General features: G+C 42.1%; 2 protein-coding genes across 6 annotated transcripts in view; one reads left to right on the forward strand and one right to left on the reverse strand.

Annotated features, from left to right (window-relative positions):
• Positions 1 to 1698, forward strand: part of LOC101157144 (cytochrome P450 2F3) — a 32310-nt gene extending 30612 nt beyond the window's left edge. Inside the window, exons 7-10 of the mRNA XM_023961468.1 lie at positions 563 to 704; positions 778 to 965; positions 1040 to 1181; positions 1254 to 1698. Of these exons, the coding sequence (XP_023817236.1) occupies positions 563 to 704; positions 778 to 965; positions 1040 to 1181; positions 1254 to 1435 (654 nt within the window). The 3' untranslated portion in view covers positions 1436 to 1698. The remainder of the gene's footprint in view (positions 1 to 562; positions 705 to 777; positions 966 to 1039; positions 1182 to 1253) is intronic.
• Positions 1699 to 4145: 2447 nt separating this feature from the next.
• On the reverse strand, positions 4146 to 15789 carry LOC101157382 (cyclin-dependent kinase-like 1). Of its 5 annotated transcripts, XM_011482218.2 has the most exons (10): positions 15007 to 15270; positions 14714 to 14890; positions 14523 to 14644; positions 11093 to 11165; positions 8713 to 8803; positions 8242 to 8442; positions 7999 to 8081; positions 7864 to 7920; positions 7621 to 7773; positions 4146 to 5906 (listed from the first exon to the last, which is right to left on the reverse strand). In XM_011482218.2, exons 2-10 carry the CDS (start codon positions 14888 to 14890, stop codon positions 5811 to 5813), a joined length of 1053 nt encoding a protein of 350 aa, XP_011480520.1. In that variant the 5' UTR covers positions 15007 to 15270; the 3' UTR covers positions 4146 to 5810. The 5 variants fall into 5 exon arrangements, with proteins under 5 accessions (XP_011480520.1, XP_020563690.1, XP_020563689.1 ...); XM_020708031.2 differs by lacking the exon at positions 4146 to 5906 and having other exon boundaries at positions 7415 to 7773; positions 14523 to 14641; positions 15007 to 15279; XM_020708030.2 differs by lacking the exon at positions 4146 to 5906 and having other exon boundaries at positions 7419 to 7773; positions 15041 to 15275.
• Positions 15790 to 16913: the final 1124 nt, after the last annotated feature.

Consider the following 16913-nt stretch of genomic DNA (forward strand, 5'->3'; position numbering starts at 1 on the left):
CTAGACATGATCTTTTCTTTCAGGTGGGTAAAGAAAAGAATGAATGGGGCCATGTATCATCAGATTTTGAGTGAAAACCTCCTTCCATCAGCAATTGCATTGAAGATGAAACGTGGCTGGGTCTTTCATCATGACAACAATCCCAAACACACTGCCCGGGTAACGAAGGAGTGGCTTCGTAAGAAGCATTTCAAAGTCCTGGATCGGCCTAGCCGGTCTCCAGATTTCAACCGTGTAGAAAATCTTTGGAGGGAGTTGAAAGTCTGTGTTGCCCAGCAACAGCCCCAAAACATCAATGCTCTAGAGAAGATCTGCATGGAGGAATGGGCCAAAATATAAAAACAGTTTGTGAAAACCTTGTGAAGAATTACAGAAACGTTTGACTGCTGACATTGTTAACAAAGGTATATAACAAAGTATTGAGTTGAACTTTTGTTATTGACCAAATACTTACTTTCCCCCATAATTTACAAATAAATTCTTTAAAAATCAGACAATGTGATTTTCTGGATTTTTTTTCTCTCATTTTCTCAAACAGTTAAACTTTCTTTTTTCATTTCAGGAAAAGGACAATCCCACATCTGAGTTCCACTATGAGAACCTGCTTGCTATGGTTCAGAATCTGTTCCTGGCAGGAACAGAAACCACCAGCTCCACCATCAGATACGCTCTGAGTGTGCTGATCAAACACCCCAAAATACAGGGTATGTTCTCCTGCAGAACTCCGTCACAGGTCACTGCAGCAGAACAGAGGAAGAAGGTTTCTTTGTTCTGCAGAGAAAATGCAGGAGGAGATCGACTCTGTCATCGGGAGAGAACGATGCCCCTCCATGGAGGACAGGAAGTCCCTCCCCTTCACAGACGCCGTCATCCACGAGGTGCAGCGCTTCATGGACCTCGCCCCCTTCAGCCTCCCTCACTATTCTCTGAAGGACATTTCATTCAGAGGTTACACCATCCCCAAGGTGCTCCACGTTCCACCAGCTCAGAATGAAGCCAATTAAACATAAAAACCTAAAACTCTTTGGTTTTTTTAAAGGACACCATGATTTTTCCCATGCTGCACTCTGTGCTTAGAGAAGATAAGCTGTGGTCATCTCCCTGGTCCTTCAACCCCCAAAACTTTCTGGACCAGAACGGAAACTTCAAGAAGAACCCTGGATTTGTGCCGTTTTCTGCAGGTAGAACTCCAGACCGTTGATCCTGTAGAACCTCAGTGTCTTTGTTCCACTAACACTTCTGTGTGCTTGTAGGGAAAAGAGCCTGTGTTGGAGAGTCTCTGGCTCGGATGGAGCTGTTTGTCTTCATTGTGTCGCTCCTGCAGAACTTCACCTTTTCTGCCCCCAACGGTCCCGACAGCATTAACTTGGATCCAGAGTACAGCGGCCTTACCAACCAGCATTGTCGGTACGAGCTCATCGCCACTCCACGCTGAAGGAAGAGATCCACCCAGGAGCTTCAAGATGGTGAGAAGAAAGCTTTATCCAATGGAGTACACCTCCCACCTGCTGCAGGAAGGACTGTCTGCAGTTAGATTGTTTAAATCAGCAGCCTAAATATATTCCCAATAAAATCCACAGACAACTTGTGATTACTTTGACCATTGTAGTTTTGAAAATCTGTTTACTTTCTTTGGGTATTCCCTTTTTATGTTATCTGCTTTCACACATTAATTAAATGTAAATTCATCAATCGTGACAAATTGTTTTCTTCCCATTAAATAGCTTTTGACCCAAGTTAGCGCTTGAGTTTGTCAAGTAGGATGTTATGATTGAGAGGCAAATGCTTTTTTTAAGTCAATGAAAATTCCAGCTGCATATTTCTTTTCATCCAGAGCATTTGTGATTTCCTCCACAGCATCAATGATAGCCAATGAGGTTGATCTGTTTTTCTCTAAAACCACATTGGTTTCATTTATAATGTTATATTTATCGATATATAAAAAAAATAATTTGTCATTTAATATTTTTTCTAAATGTTTTGAGAATAGTGGAAATAGAGAAACAGGTCTTTAGTTTGTAACACTTGTACAATTGTAAACTGAAATATTCTTTGATTACTAGCTAGTCTGGCAATAATCCTGTCCAAAGAGGAATGTTTAGAGTCTAACTTTCAATGTAGAAACTGTGTCGGCCTCTGTTCCATGAGCTGGGAGTTTATTCCATAAAACAGGGGCTTGGTGGCTAAACGCTCTACCTCCAACTGTACTTTTACTAATTCTAGGAACCACAAGCATTTTGGGAGTGAAGCGTTCTGTTTGGGTGGTAAGGCACTATGAGGTCTTTGACATATAGGACGGCGCCATACCATGTAAGGCCTTACAGGTAAGCAGGGGGGCTCTGTCACAGGAGTGATGTGATCTCATCTGCTAGTTCCTGCTAACAATCTAGCTGCTGCATTCTGAACAAGCTGGAGACTGGAGTTGCAGTAATCCAGTCTAGACGTAACAAATGCATGGATGAGTTTTTCAGCATCACTTTTAGAAAGTATAGTTCTGATCTTAGCATTCACTTTGTTTTTTAATGCAAGTTTGGGTGTATCCATGGATGAACCCAATGGAGCAAAAATGTTTCATGATTTCTCTTCACTAAAGAAAAGGGTACAGCCATCTTTTGGAGGAGCTTCTGTCCTTCTTCAAAGCAAAGGAGAAGTCATCACTATGGAGTTGTTCTTTCATGTTAAAGTCATATTAGTTGTTACTAGGTCTGTGAAATTTGTTCTCTGCATTTGACCCCTCCCCTGGGGAGCGGTGAGCTGCAGACACCCTCGGGAACCATTTGGTGGTTTAAATCCCCCAATCCAACCCCTTAATGCTGAGTGTCAAGCAGAGAGACCCTTTCTTAGAGTCTTTGGTATGACTCGGTCATGGATTTGAACTGTCAACCTTCCAGTCTCTAGGCTGACGCTCTCCCACAAGGCCAACAAGCTACTGGATGACGAGAAGATCTCCAACAAGCTTTGGTTGTTCTTCACAAAGAGTGGGGCGGTTTTGTATGAAAGAAAGTAAAATGCCAAAGAAGACAACCCAAGCCACAGGTCTACGGCTCGGTCAGCACTCCTAGTGTGGACTCTGCCAAGGGAGACGGGCGAGGCTTCATCTTGGTCATGGAAACAGAGGCTGCACTCCTGAGGACAAGTCTATGGCTGAAGATAGATTGGTAAACTAAGTTAAAGCAAAACATATGACAAAGTGAGATGGTCTTAGCCCCGCCCTCTTAACCAACATGCATGAACTTCATGCACAACCAGACCTTCACCTTCAGAGGCAGCACGAGTCCTGCAAACATCATCGGAGAACACTCGGATGCAATCTGTCCTTTGAGCTATTTCTCCTCCCCTTTGCTATAAGACAATCTCGACTTTCCAGGATCCGACTGGAAAGTTGTTGGAAACGTGATCCTTCAAGCTGTTTCTGCAGATCTGAGGCTCTGATTGGTTGGTCTGGAACAGAAGTAACTCTTAAAAGAACTAAGTCGTAAAATCTACTTTTATTTCTTTTTATTGATGTCTAGTTTACATTTCCCCTTTTGTCCAAACATGATAGAGTACAGAGGCTTCACTGCAACGTGATCACCATGTATAGATGCTCCTCAGCAGAGGAAGCTTCTGAAGAAGCAGCAGGTCCTCACACAGATGCAGCATCAGTGTCATCTGAGACCCGTAGGTCGGCTGAGGTGTCGGGCTGTCGGTGCGCTGACGCTGGCTCAGCTGGATCGCTGTCCGATCAATACTCTGTCTGCAGAGTATTTAAAAAAAAAAAAAAAAAAAAAAATACTCTGTCTGCAGCTCCGATTAAACCTTAATCAGGTGAAGAACATCACCTGCATTTGGTGGAAGCATCCAGATCTGAAAAGCAAACTATTTACACTGCAAAAGTCAAACTCTTACCGAGTGTCTTTGTCAAGTTTCTAGTTAAAATAACTTTACTTGAAGACACAACAACTTAGCAGGAAACATCTGTACTGAGATGACCTATATTCAAAAAATTCCTATTTAAAATGAGATCGTTCAGAACGATGTGATCTGAGCGGGTTTGAGAGGAAGGTAGAGGTCCAAGATGGCAGCTTTTTTGTTATTAGTCTTCTAGATCAAGTGTTTATGAACCAAGGCTAATTTTTTTTCTTGATAAAAAATCACAAAACAACTGGAAGATAAAGAAACCGTCGTCTGTATTAACAATCATTCTCATCAAAGTGCCTTGGATAAGAATCAAATAAACACAAAGATACTAACATTTTATGATCTTTCCTGTTTCTAGCTACTGTATTTTATGTATTTATAAGTTGTGTTTTTTTGTTGCATAATTTGGCTGGGGGTGCCACTAAGGGTGTATGCACACTGGAAAAATCATTTGGTCTGGATTCAGACTGCCGTCATGCTGACTTTACTGTTTCCAACCAAAGCTTGTAAACAAAACCATGTGACTAAAGATCTCTTCACTCATTGACCAGGAATTACGAGGGCGGGGCAAAGCAGCTAGAGACAGAAATAATGGAAGTCCTGTGTTTCTGCTGATTCCAACTTTATATTTTGCCGACCGATTTTAAACGTGTGTATGAATGTCAGGTTTACCTTTTGTTGCTTTGGTCCAGTGGTGGTGTGCTGCAGGGCCATTGCCAAGGAGACGGCTATGAAGGTACGCTGATAAATGTTTATGACATATAGATTGTTGGGAAAACAGCGAGAATCAATGTGTGTCACGTTAAAAGTTGTTTTGATGAGCCTACATTCATCCGACCACATTTCAACGGGTTGCTGGGTCTCATCGTTGGGGTGTTCTGGTGCTGTTTGGAGCGAATTCTGTTACAAGGTAGCTTTTAGGATGACATCACAGCAGCGCCGGGTTTTGTGCCGCGTAACGACACAGAAAAGCATTTAGGAAGCGTTTTCGGCTGTGTTAAAATAGACGTAACAAATTTGTCTGCTGCTTCATTCCTACTCGTCTACGGTGGCCGTTTGGTTCAGTTGTTCCGCTCTGGGAACGGATTCTATTCCGACTGAGGAAACTCAGAGCGAGCTGAAGCTCAGTCTGATTGGAAACAAACCGAACAAACCTCCAAAGACGGGTAAGAGAGCAGTTCCTGGTCCCGGACCACGGTCTGCTTGGGTGATTTCTGACTAAAAACTGTTTCGGTATCAATCAGGGAAACGAACTCGGGTTCACTTCAAATGTGTCCAGTCTGAATGCACCCCTACACTCTTTGGGGACGTCTGCACGGTTAAAAGCACCAACTTCCTCCTCTCTCTGAGGCTTTTCCTCAGAAACAGGAAGGTTCTGGTCTGGGTGTGTTTAGTGGATTCAATGGCACAACAACAACTTTAACCTTAGCGAGCCAGTGGGCTGAACAACATCAAAACACAAAGAAAAGCAGTTTCACTTAAATAACACAATTTAGAATCCAAAAAAATAAGATCAAGACAAAGGAATTAGACATTCACAAATCAACATGAAAGTTGAAAGCAGATTTATCTGCTTTCAAAATGTACTTTCATGTTGATTTTATGAAAACGCATTTTGAAAGCAGATTAATCTGCTAGCAAAACTGGAGAAAATGATCAATTTTTAAAAAAATGTATCCAAATTTTTCCCCCATTGAGTCTTCAAATATAATTTCTCCAGAATCAGGACAAACACGTGTTGTAAGGTTTAGTTTTGAGGGACCGTTTGGTGGGAAAGTCACTTTTCATGGCACATTGATGAATGTGCTTCTTTCACAGGACTTAAAAAACGGAACACTGACGGGTTTAACACGGCAGTTTGGAAAAACATTCATTCCACATGCACACGTCTTCCTGTTCCCCTGTGGGGTTTAGATGTTGGGCAGGTGATACTTGGGCTTGACGTGTTTCTTCACGTCTGGAGCCGGCGAGACGTTGCTGTGCAGCAGCTGAGGCAGGTACTGCGCCTGGGGACATACAGGAAGGTGGTGTTTCAGAGGGCGTGGGGGCAGGTTGAGGACGCTGCCGGGGCGTGTTCAATCGAGGCTCTTTGTCTAACAGCTTTAAGCCACGGGTGTGTGGTTCTGATCCAAAAATACCCCACAGGCTGGGTTTTAAAGAGCGTGATCGGGTGTCCCGGGAACAAACCAGGTTAGGGTTGAGTTGCTAACGAGCGGCTGATGACCAGCACCGACAACACAGACGTGCTTCTTGTTACTCGGCACATGCACGGCTGAACCTGATCACCTGTTCGCACCTGAAATATTTAGGAAGTGTTCCCCTGCAACAAGACTTTGATGAAAACGCCGGGCAGAGCTTCAGCTTCTCCCTTTTTTTCATTTACTCAAATTAAAGCAGAAAGAAGATCATCTGTAAAATCCTCTAAACCTTCAACAATTTGATTTCCTTTACCGTTGTATATCTATGATTAACAGTTCTTTACTTATAGGTTAAGTTACATTCTGTCAGATAGAACAAATATCAAATTTCTCACTTCTAACAGCCAACTTAGACGAACATCAAAAGAAAAAAAAGACGGTTTTAAAAATCCATCAGCTGAGTTTTTTATTTTTGGACTTTAAGTGAACATTTTTTTGGGCGACCTGGACGTGAGGAGCTCCCTGTCTGCACTTGTAAAATGTTTCTGTTTTGTTGTTCAGGCTAAATGTTTTAACAGCTGTAACTCTGACATTCCATCCTTTCTGCAGGACTGAAGATTGTATGGAGTGAAGTGAAGAAAAACCACATTGGTAACTTAAAGAAGAACCTGAAAGCAGTTTAGGCTAGAAAGTACACCTGGTAACCTTGAAAGAAATATTCAAAAAAAATGTTTTAAGTTTGAAGAAATATTTAAAAGCTTGAATTAAAAAGAAAACTATAAACCCAAAACTGTTACCAAATGACAAAAAGGTTGTTTTTTTTTTAAGAGGAGTTAAAGTACCGTATTTTGAGGAAGAACGCCTCAGGGTGCCCCAGAGGAGCTGGAGGAGGTGGCCGGGGCGAGGAAGGTCTGGTGCTGCTACCACGACCCGGTCCGGGATGAGCGGAAAAAGATGGACGGAACTTTTTTTCTTTTCTTTCCCTCTTCTCTTTCAGTCCTCAGTTTACAGTTTTAATTCAGAATTTCCATTTTTCTGGTGTTGAGCCCAATTGTACGAGGGGGGCGTGGCTTTGAGCCAATTGGGTACCAGGACATGACTGGCACTTTAGGTGACATCATTTCCCCTGCAGAACAGCGCTCAAAGCCCCACCCCCCAAGTAAGGTTAGGCTCAACTCTGAAAACAAAAAGTCTGGATTAAAACTTTAAATTGAGAGAAACGAAAAAACAAAAATTGAAAATACAAATTGGAAGGTTTTTTTTGTCATTTGGTAGCGGTTTTAGGTTTACATGTTTTTTTTATTCATTTTTTCCTCAAATTTAAAAATGATATCTGTTCAAATAATATTTAAAATACTTTTACAATGTGTACTTTGGAGTTTGAGACGCTTTTCCTTCACTTGAAGCTGATCCTGATCTGACCTCATTTTATTTATTAACAAAAGTCGATTTCCGTGTCAGAAATGACCGGAACCCTCAGCTGACAGACGTTCACAGGAAGCTCTTTGATCTTCTCTGATTCCTGGATAAAAGCCTCCAAAACCAGCGTTTGATTCCCGTCAGAGGTGTGTGCACCGTTTACCCCGGCCTGTCGGCGTCGGAAGCCTCTGTCGAATCGCCGTCCTGGGCGCTCCGCCTCGCGGCCCCAGCCGACCCCGGCCTCCTCCTGAAAGTAGGGCAGCTCCAGCAGCTCCTGGCAGGACAGCCGCAGGGAGGGGTCCATCACCAGGCAGGACTGCTCACACAAGAGTTCAGGTGGAGGTCATGAAGGATGCTTGCTGGAAGCAGGTGAGCAATGGCGATGGCGAGCGTAGTTCAAGCGCACCTTCATGACCTGAAGGGCCTGGGGCGACGCCCCCTGAAAGCGTTTCTCCAAAGGCTCCTGGCAAACACAGAAACAGAGTCTGAGACCGGATGTCATCAACGACAGGCGGGGGTGGGGGGAGGGGGTGTCACGCACGGTTGCGTCGGGGTCAGGGATGCTGACGCCGCTGAAGAAAACGTTTGATCTGAAGATCTGCTGGTGATGAGGGATCAGGTCACCTGAGGTCAGAGGTCAAACCATGAAAACTTCAACACACTAAATTCAAGCTTTTTCATGCAGACTTTGAAAACGTTTTTGAACAATTCTTGATGTGGTCTCATAGAGGAATGCGTGTCTGCCTGCTATTATGGGATGGAGGGATGCATGAAATTTGTGTACCCAGAGTTTTTCGGATGAGGTACAGCTGGTCAACGTCAGATTTTCCGGGCCAGAGCGGATTCCCGTCCAGCAGCTCGGCAAAGACGCAACCCAGAGCCCACACGTCCACCGGGGGGCCGTACTGCGTGTCCCCGACCAGCAGCTCGGGGGCGCGGTACCAGCGGGTCGCCACGTAGTCCGTGTAATCGTCCTCGGGTCCGGCTGGGGGACCGACACAGACAGACGGACATAACTGCAGCGGCACGGTGAACGGCGCGAGCGATGTCAGAGAAGGGATTACAGACACGCTGACGGAGTCCTGGATGTATGGTAACACAACCCCCACACCTGACGGGGGTAAGCGGAGACACCGCTCACACTCACTGTCTGAACAATGAAAGTGAGGCGGCGGCGGCGGCGGCGACGGCGGCGGCAGCCCATCGGAGCCCAATGACTCATGAAAGCACCACAGAAACACACGGAGTCACCTACTCAGGATGCGGGCGAAGCCAAAGTCACACAGCTTGATGACTCCAGTCTTGGTGAGGAGGATGTTCTCCGGCTTGACGTCACGGTGGATGCACTGAGGGCAAACAATCAGGCCGGGGTTTAGGGAACGCCATAGGAGGAGGAGCCCACCGCCGGGGCGGAAGATCCTGTTAAAGCTGGAGGATTACAGACGACAAAAGCCACAACCCACATAAAAAACTCACACACCTGTGTGTCAGAGAGAGAGAGAGAGAGCCTCTGAAACCACAGGGGAACAAGTCCATTCAGGTCAGGAAGCACAGGGTTAAAAAAGGCACTTTGATTGACACCCAGGTTTACAGTCAAGCAAAAAGGTGTAAAAGAGTGAGGCTTCTGACAACACTTTCACTTAAAATAACCTTAAATGAAATACTTAGAAGTGTTTCTCTGATCAGCTGGTTACATTGAAAATGAGCATGCGGCATAAAGAGATTATTTATGCAGCCATGGAGTCCAATCCCCCCCCCCCCCCCCCCCCCCTCTGACAAAAAGAACAGAAAAGTCTGAAAACCTGTGTTGGTTTCTAGAACATAGTTTCTGCAGAGCGGCAGGAGTTCATTAGAATGTAACAAAACAGGATTTGAATCAAAGTGAGTCTTTAACTTCCTTAAAATGACGGACTGGACGTTCACATGTTTGTGTTTAACAATCCACCATGAATGTTCGTCTTCACACGTGTCCAGCGATTACTTGTGATTGGATCAGACTTTCCTGATCAAACGACCACAACCTGGAAACTGAAAACCCAGAACTCCAACAATCAGGGAGCTGCTGCTGATCCAGATATGAACGGGATCTGAGATGTGTTGCGTAAGCTGTTTACGTGGATTTGTTATGTAAAGGAGGGTCGCTGCGTGACATGATAGATTAGTGAAGCTGCGGAGGTCGGAGTCACTGTGTGTGGCTTTCACTGCAGTGTGCAGAAAACCACAAACACACACAGGCATTTTCTACAGACTGTTTAAAAAGGCAGTAAATTATGATCCAAACAATCGTTTCGTCTCTGCAGGGGTCTGGGACAAACGTTCTGGCTGATCTGACCCACACAACAGTCAGAACTTGTGACGGAAAACAGGAGATTTGCCCAAAAACCCCAGAAAGTCCGGATTAAACACGAACAGGCTCAAAAAGCTGTGGGAGTGGGGAGGATCCGCTGATTTTTGAAGATGTATGTTTATATGGAATCAATGATGTCACATTCATTTCTCATTAATATTGGGAGAAAGGGAAGTGATTGTGACATTCTTCCAAACATTTTTGTGATGTTTGATTTAAATCATTGACTTTTAATGTGTTTCATATTTAATGGGGATGATTTATTCTCCTGAATGAAATGAAACCCGTGACTCTCCTGAAGGAGCCACGGCCCTGGAGGCCCAGGGAAGCCCCAACGGCAATTAACTGAGTTAGCGCTAGCAAACATACATTACTTATTAAATGTATCATTCCATAATGTTATGAATTTAAACCAACAAAATGGTTTCTTTGCCATCCCATTTGGTAATCCCAGAATCCTTTTTTCTTTTTCTTTTCTTATGAAACTTTCTTCTAAAAACGCTTTCATGTATTTTATTGCTTGGACCCCCAGTGTTGTCTGCAGGTCATGACACTGATGCAGAAACGATGCCGACCCCCACAGTGAGGTCATTTTCATTCAGATTTTAACGTGAAGGTTTCAGAAAGGTTTTTAGCTTTTTGGTTAAAACAAACATAAGAGTTATGACACATAATTGTTATTCCCCTTGGAAAAAATCCTTGGAACGCTGTACACAATTTAGTGGAGCTTCGTCTGTTGTTTTTTTAGACATTTATCATATTATTGACTTTGCATTTGCTTTGTTTTTTTGTTTTTTTAGATTTTTATTTTGTTTGATCTTTGTTAAAAACTGTTAAGATTATGATTATTGATTCATCCTTGATGTGGCATTTGGGATTTTCATCCTGTGACCTGTTTTTCTTCATTTCTCCAAGAACGCTAAACGGTAAATGGAGGCAAAAGCTGCAGAGTTTGAGATGCGTAGCAGTCCAAATTTAAGAATTTGAGCATCACTTTACAAGTTCCCCTAGTTCATTTTTAAAGACCCACTCCGATGACGATGGTATTTTTGGTGTTTTGAACCTGTTCCTGCTGCATTTTTCTGATGAGTAGAAACATAAAAAAAGGATTTAATCTGGAAACTTAAAAAGATAACCAAAGATGTTTTCTTCGCCTCTGCTGGAAGTCTCAACAGTAGCAGTTTTGAGAAGGTTTGAACTTCCATCGTTCCAACTATGCTCTTACAAGCTGCAAAGAGCAGAGTTGGAACGGACCATCTACAGTGACGTGAGGGGACGCTGTACTGACGTTGTGTTTGTGGCAGAAGTTCACAGCCTGCAGAGTCTGCCACACGATGCTCTTCAGCTGAGCCTCAGGAACCCTGCAGAGAAGCAGACAGGAGAGCCCAAAAGCACAGCTGTCAGCGCTCAGAAGGTTTTCTCTCACCGGAGCAAACCCCAAAAAACACGTCACACACTAAAACCATATGTTAGCTTATAGTTTCATTTATTGAACCAATTCCCAACAGAGAAGGTCTTCAGGAAACGATAGTTTCCACTGAGCGATACAGAATGGTAAAGAAAAAACCATACAATTTTTTGGCCATAGGTCCATAGAAAAATAGCTTGGATTGGTTAGGGCGGAGCTACTGTCGTTTCACAATGAAACCTGTTGACTAGCGGAAGGTCAAGTTCAGGTTATACAAGCGCCAAAGCAGCGGCAACATTTCCAAACAATCAGTTGTTGTCTTTCAGTTGACGATTCTTTGTTGTCAATAGACGCTTATGCTATAGTCGCACTACTACGCAAAGCTACACAATAAGTCCCGCATGCTCCATTACGGTTCAACTTTGAGTGGAAACGCTTGCCTGAACCATTCTAAACCGGACCGGGTAGGGGTGTGACGATAACCGCATCACCGCGGTGACGACCTCATCACCGCACTTTATTTTTTTGAAAGTTCTGCATATGGTGCGTGATTGGAACTATAATAAACACATTAAACACATTCATCTTTCCTGATAATTTACTTTTTCTGCTAGTCCTGTGTTCAGACTTCAAGGGTTTCTGGGGGAAACCTTTTATTACTGTTCTCCTTCACTTCCTCTATGCATGCACACGCTCCCTCTTCTTACACACACGCGCGCGTGGTTTCAGCAGCACCCACACATCCTCATTCTACAACAGAAGTTTCCGTCTCGTGAAGAAATACGACAAATTTACTGCGTTCTAATTATTCATTTCCATTGTATTCATTTCCATTTCCGTTCTTGAGTACGCAACACGGCCGCCCGCCGGAGGATTTTGTATTGGGGGGGACTTATTACTTTTCTTCTTCACTCTGTAATACCGAACACGAACGCGCACTGTTAGAGTGCGATGAATATCACTACATGTTTTGTTTGAGAACTATTTTGTGCACCGCAAAGTTACGTGCGGTTAACCCCGACACCGCGCCCCCTGCTGGTTCATCACCGCGGTGATCAAAAATCCCACACTGTCACAGCTCTACGGAGACCGGACAATGGAAATGAGGCCATGGAAATGAAATTTTTGACTCCAAAAGTCCAGATGTTTCCAGAAAGGAGAAATCGCTTGAACTGTATTTTAAAAATGTTTCTATAAGTGGCAAACGCACTTAAGACTTTTCTATGTTTCTCCTTTGCTGAGCATCAAATTGGGAGAAGAGAGAAGGAAACCTCCAGGAAAATCTACAAACCCCAAAACTGTTTTTCTTTTACTTTTATCTCTTGAATCAAGGAAGAAAATGATGCATGGATCTGCCAAAAATATTCAACTGTTTCTGATTCAAATTTTTAATGATCATGGTAAAGTCTAGAGCTGCCAAGAGGTCTAGAGGAAGACCAAAGAGGGGGTTTATGGATTTGATTTGATTTGGTTTGCTTTGATGAAGGTAGCTAGTGTTAGAGGAGAGGACGCAGACACAGCGTTAGACAGAGGAAACCGATTCGCTATGCCAACCCCTGAAGGACAAAGCCGAAAGGAAAGGAAGAAGAAGAAGAAGATGGTGAAGTCCTAAAAATGGTACAGCAGGAATTCTGGATCTGGGAATTCTTTAAGCTTAAGGATGCTGAAAAGAAATTTCAGAGAAAACCTGATTTTTCATTATCTGACTTTTTTCAAGATTCCATTCTATTTATCCCGTTGTACTCTGAAACAAAAGCATAGAATAGAGGAAAAAAATCTTGAAAAAGAACAAATGTTCTTTGAAATGAACAAAACCTGGAATTCCTTAAGATTTTGGGAGAGAAGAAGCAGCAGAGCATTGATTTCTATCAACACTGTGTCCCTTCAAGTTCTCAGACCTTCACACCCACAGTCACAGTCGATGCCCAAATTCCCAGTATCGCCCACTCCTAACATCCACATCGCATAAAAATGGCGACTGAATTGGTTTCATTTCGCTGGAGCCGGAGGTAAGGCAGTCCAGTTGTCTATGTCAATGATTGTCACACATTCTCTGCACAGCCATTACAGTTCGTAGATTTAGATCTTTACTATTCATGACAGGAAGAGCTACATCCAGACTGTTAAACATCTAAGCGAGGTCCACAGCTATGCCGACTTTCTTTCAGGTTATTTCATACTTTCCTTCATTTGTTTCAGCAGCTATGAGTTCATACTGCTTGTATCAAACTGAGCGTGTGAGTGTTGTATTGATTTCACTGATGGTTGTTCGCCTCTGCTCTGAGTTCAATCGGCAAAGGAAGTTCATACCGGAGAAATAAAAAGTCATTTTGATTTGGTTTGACTTAAATAAACCTGCATAAAGCTGTGATTCTCAGGATTTTCTGTTTCCTTTGAGTCTTTGACAAACTGAGTTCTGGTCAAATGAGATTTTTATTGAGTTTTGAGTTTCGACAGAAAGTTTTAACTGCTAATCTGTGACTTTGTGTGGCCCCAAAAGAGCACCAAACCACTACTGACCTTGAACCCAAGTCTGTCTCTATTAGGAAATCCCGGCAGCGTGACTGCAGGTACAGCACATTTCAATAATAATATAAATGTTTAATGTGATGAAATGATCTAAATTAAGGATGGAATGTGATTCATTACTGTAAACTCAGAGATAGACGTTGGTACCTCCACTTTAATCTATTTCTCTTAAATGTTCCTCCTCACAGGAAATTGCTGGAACAGATGGCAAATTATTTCTACCTCTTCTGTTTCCTTTATGGTATTAAAGCGTGTTTTTTGACTTAATGCGTTCTAAGCGAGACGTGAAGCCAGTTTCTGTTTTACATTTGAGTCCCAGAAAAACTGTTATAACAGGGAACTTTGGATCTTTGGACACATGAGGTGTTCGTCTGATGTACATCTGCGGCAGCAGGAGGATCCTATTCAACACGGAGGGGATTTTATTCTGAATGGAACTTGTAATAATTGGATGATTGGATTGTAATGAGTTCCATTGGTTAAGTGTAGAACAATATTCATGATCCAATTATTGTGAAGAACTAAAAGCTTTCTAAATGGATGGCTTAATGACGACAAAAGCATCAGTAAAGTGGATTCTTCTAAAGGTAAAGGTGAGACTTTGAAGTCCTAACAAAGTTGTGGTCTGTAAAAAAAACAGAACCAAATGGTTCTTTTAGTGTTGCAGAACCCTGTGGAACACGGATGCTGCTTTCAAAATGCTTTATGATGAAGATGATGCTTTAAAGTACAAACTGTTTGATTGACGGTCAGAGATGTTTTGGGGGTCCGTCTAACTTACCCTCGGGGGTGTCTGTCCAGCTCGTTGAGGACCGTCTGCTCGCAGAACTCAAAGACCAAATGGAGCCGCCTTTTCCGCCTGAAGACCTCCAACAGGTTCACCAGGTTGACGTGTTTCAGCTGCTGTAGGACCAGCAGAGACGTTCGGACTCCACGTTCAGCACAGCGGACGGTTCTGACACACCATCTCACCTTCAGCATCCGGATCTCCCTCAGGGCGATCTTCTTGATGACCGGGTCCTCCTCAGACTCCACGAACTTCTTGATGGCGACTATCTGGCCCGTGTCCCGGTTTCTGCACTTGAAAACAACACCGTAGGAGCCTTCTCCAATTTTAGCCAGCTTCTCATACTTCTCCATCATGTCCATCTGCAGAGGATAAAAGCAAACCCATCATGTCAACGGTAAAAATAAAGTAGAACGACAAGAGTCAGGTGGATTCTACTGCATTCCTGTTCATCATCAAATATTTAACTGCAGCTCACACATCAAACTGATCCAACTTTCCGTCTGGATCACCTGAAGGTGAACTCTCACACCAACAGAAGCGTCCTGGACGCAGCAGGAAAGACCTTCACTCAGCTGCTTTTCTCCGCTACTAAATAAATAACTGTTCGGGTTCGAATGTCTCTTCCGCCTACGTCACAGCCCCGCCAACCCCGCGTGCCGTTTTCATTCTTTTTTCATCTCCGATTGGATGAAGTAAAAATACAAAAAAAACAAAAACAAACAAAAACTTCGAGAGTTGATAAAGTCTGAAAGGCCTTACTCACCTTTACCGAGAGGTACGGAGCAACAACGCACGCGGAGAAACGACGATTCACAAAGCTAGCTCCGTCGGTAAAAACAACTTTGTTCCCATGGCGACCACCGGAAGGGCTTTTTTATAGCCTTTATTGTGGGGTTTAGCTAGGTGTAGCCTCAAATGTATTCATATTTTTTTGTTTAGAATATTTATTTAGTCGTTTTGTGACTATTTCTTTTATAATCAATCGAAATTAGTAAACATTTCAGATATTAAGAGTGAATTCAAATGCAGCCACGTGCAAGAATTAAACAAATTGGAAAATTATGAATAGATTTTAATTAGGACCATTTAAAATGACACACAAAAGCTGAGGTTTTTTATTGTCCAGTCCTAATTTTTGTTGTTGTTGAGCATATTGAGCGTTTTATCCTTTATAGATGGTTTGTTCTACAGAACAAAGTAATTCACTTTAAGCAGGTGTTGCTAAAAATGCATTCATATTTATTTGTTGAATTCGTTTACTTAATTGTTTTTAGCCTAATACTTTTATTTCTTCGAAATAGGTCAACATTTAGGATGTTAAAAGTAAATATAAATGAAGCTAAGTTCAAAAAATTAAAGTCAAAATGTAAATTTTTTTTTGTTAAAGCCTATTTAAAACATACTTAAATCCTGTGTTTCTAACCTTTTTAATTATTTCAATTCATTTTTATTTATATTGCCCGAATTACAACCCAGTTGTCTAAACGGGCTTAACTAATTGTACAAAAAAATAAAATCAGTTATAAAATGCAAAAGCTGATTGCCAAACTGAACAGACTATTGAGGATATTGTGCATTTATTATTTGCAGAAAGTTGTTTCTAGGACAAAAGTAATAATTGTACGTTTGGTGTTGCTCATTGTAATTTATGTCATTTTTGAAAAAAACAAGTCTAAATGCTTAGGAAAAAGTAAGCATTTAAATGTGACTATAAATGGAGCTATGCCCACAAGCTAAATTTTAATTTGAAAATGATGATCAATTTTTACTAGGACAGTTTAACAAATACAAAAATGCTAAGTTTTTCATAGTCCAGAGTTAAATTGATTATTGATTTGAGTATAATGAACATTTTATCCTTTATTGACAGCTGTTTAGAGCAGTGGTCTCCAACCTTTTTCAGATCGTGGAATGGTTTAACGTTGAGGCCGAAGTCGGCGTTTCATATTTTTTTGCTTCCATTTTTTCCGGTAATGGTCCCTGGCTCTGGCGTCTGTCCTCTGTTTTAGAGGACAAAAGTATTGAATCAAATATACATAAATACAACCCTTGGTACCCTTAGCAAAAAGTAGCTAATGAAAGTGTACTACAAGTATATTTAGTCTATAGTAAAACTAAGGCAGTATAGTTGCGGTTTACTGTGAAATACTGTCTAAATGATGTAAATGTTAGTCTGAAGAAGAACTCAGTATACTAAAAGAATGTGTACATAAACTATAATATTCTTTATCTATACTCAAGTATACCTAATAAAATAAACTTAAAGTGTATTACTTTTTGCTAAGCGAAATTACAATTATAAACTTGCTTAAAATAAACATCAATAAGAAAAATGCTCATAAAAGCATTTAAACAAATGCTTATCATTTGGACTGGCTTAAA

This window comes from Oryzias latipes, chromosome 13 (genome assembly GCF_002234675.1).
Source record: "Oryzias latipes chromosome 13, ASM223467v1".
Lineage (NCBI taxonomy): Eukaryota > Metazoa > Chordata > Actinopteri > Beloniformes > Adrianichthyidae > Oryzias > Oryzias latipes.

What these genes read in the sequence shown, in the direction of transcription:
- LOC101157382 (XM_020708030.2), bottom strand. Translation starts at nt 14,890, where the DNA reads ATGGACATGATGGAGAAGTATGAGAAGCTGGCTAAAATTGGAGAAGGC. An exon ending in GGGAGATCCGGATGCTGAAG is followed by an intron (nt 14,645 to 14,713) that starts GTGAGATGGTGT and finishes CTGGTCCTACAG; the next exon opens with CAGCTGAAACACGTCAACCT. An exon ending in TGGCTTCGCCCGCATCCTGA is followed by an intron (nt 8,443 to 8,712) that starts GTAGGTGACTCC and finishes TCGGTCCCCCAG; the next exon opens with CCGGACCCGAGGACGATTAC.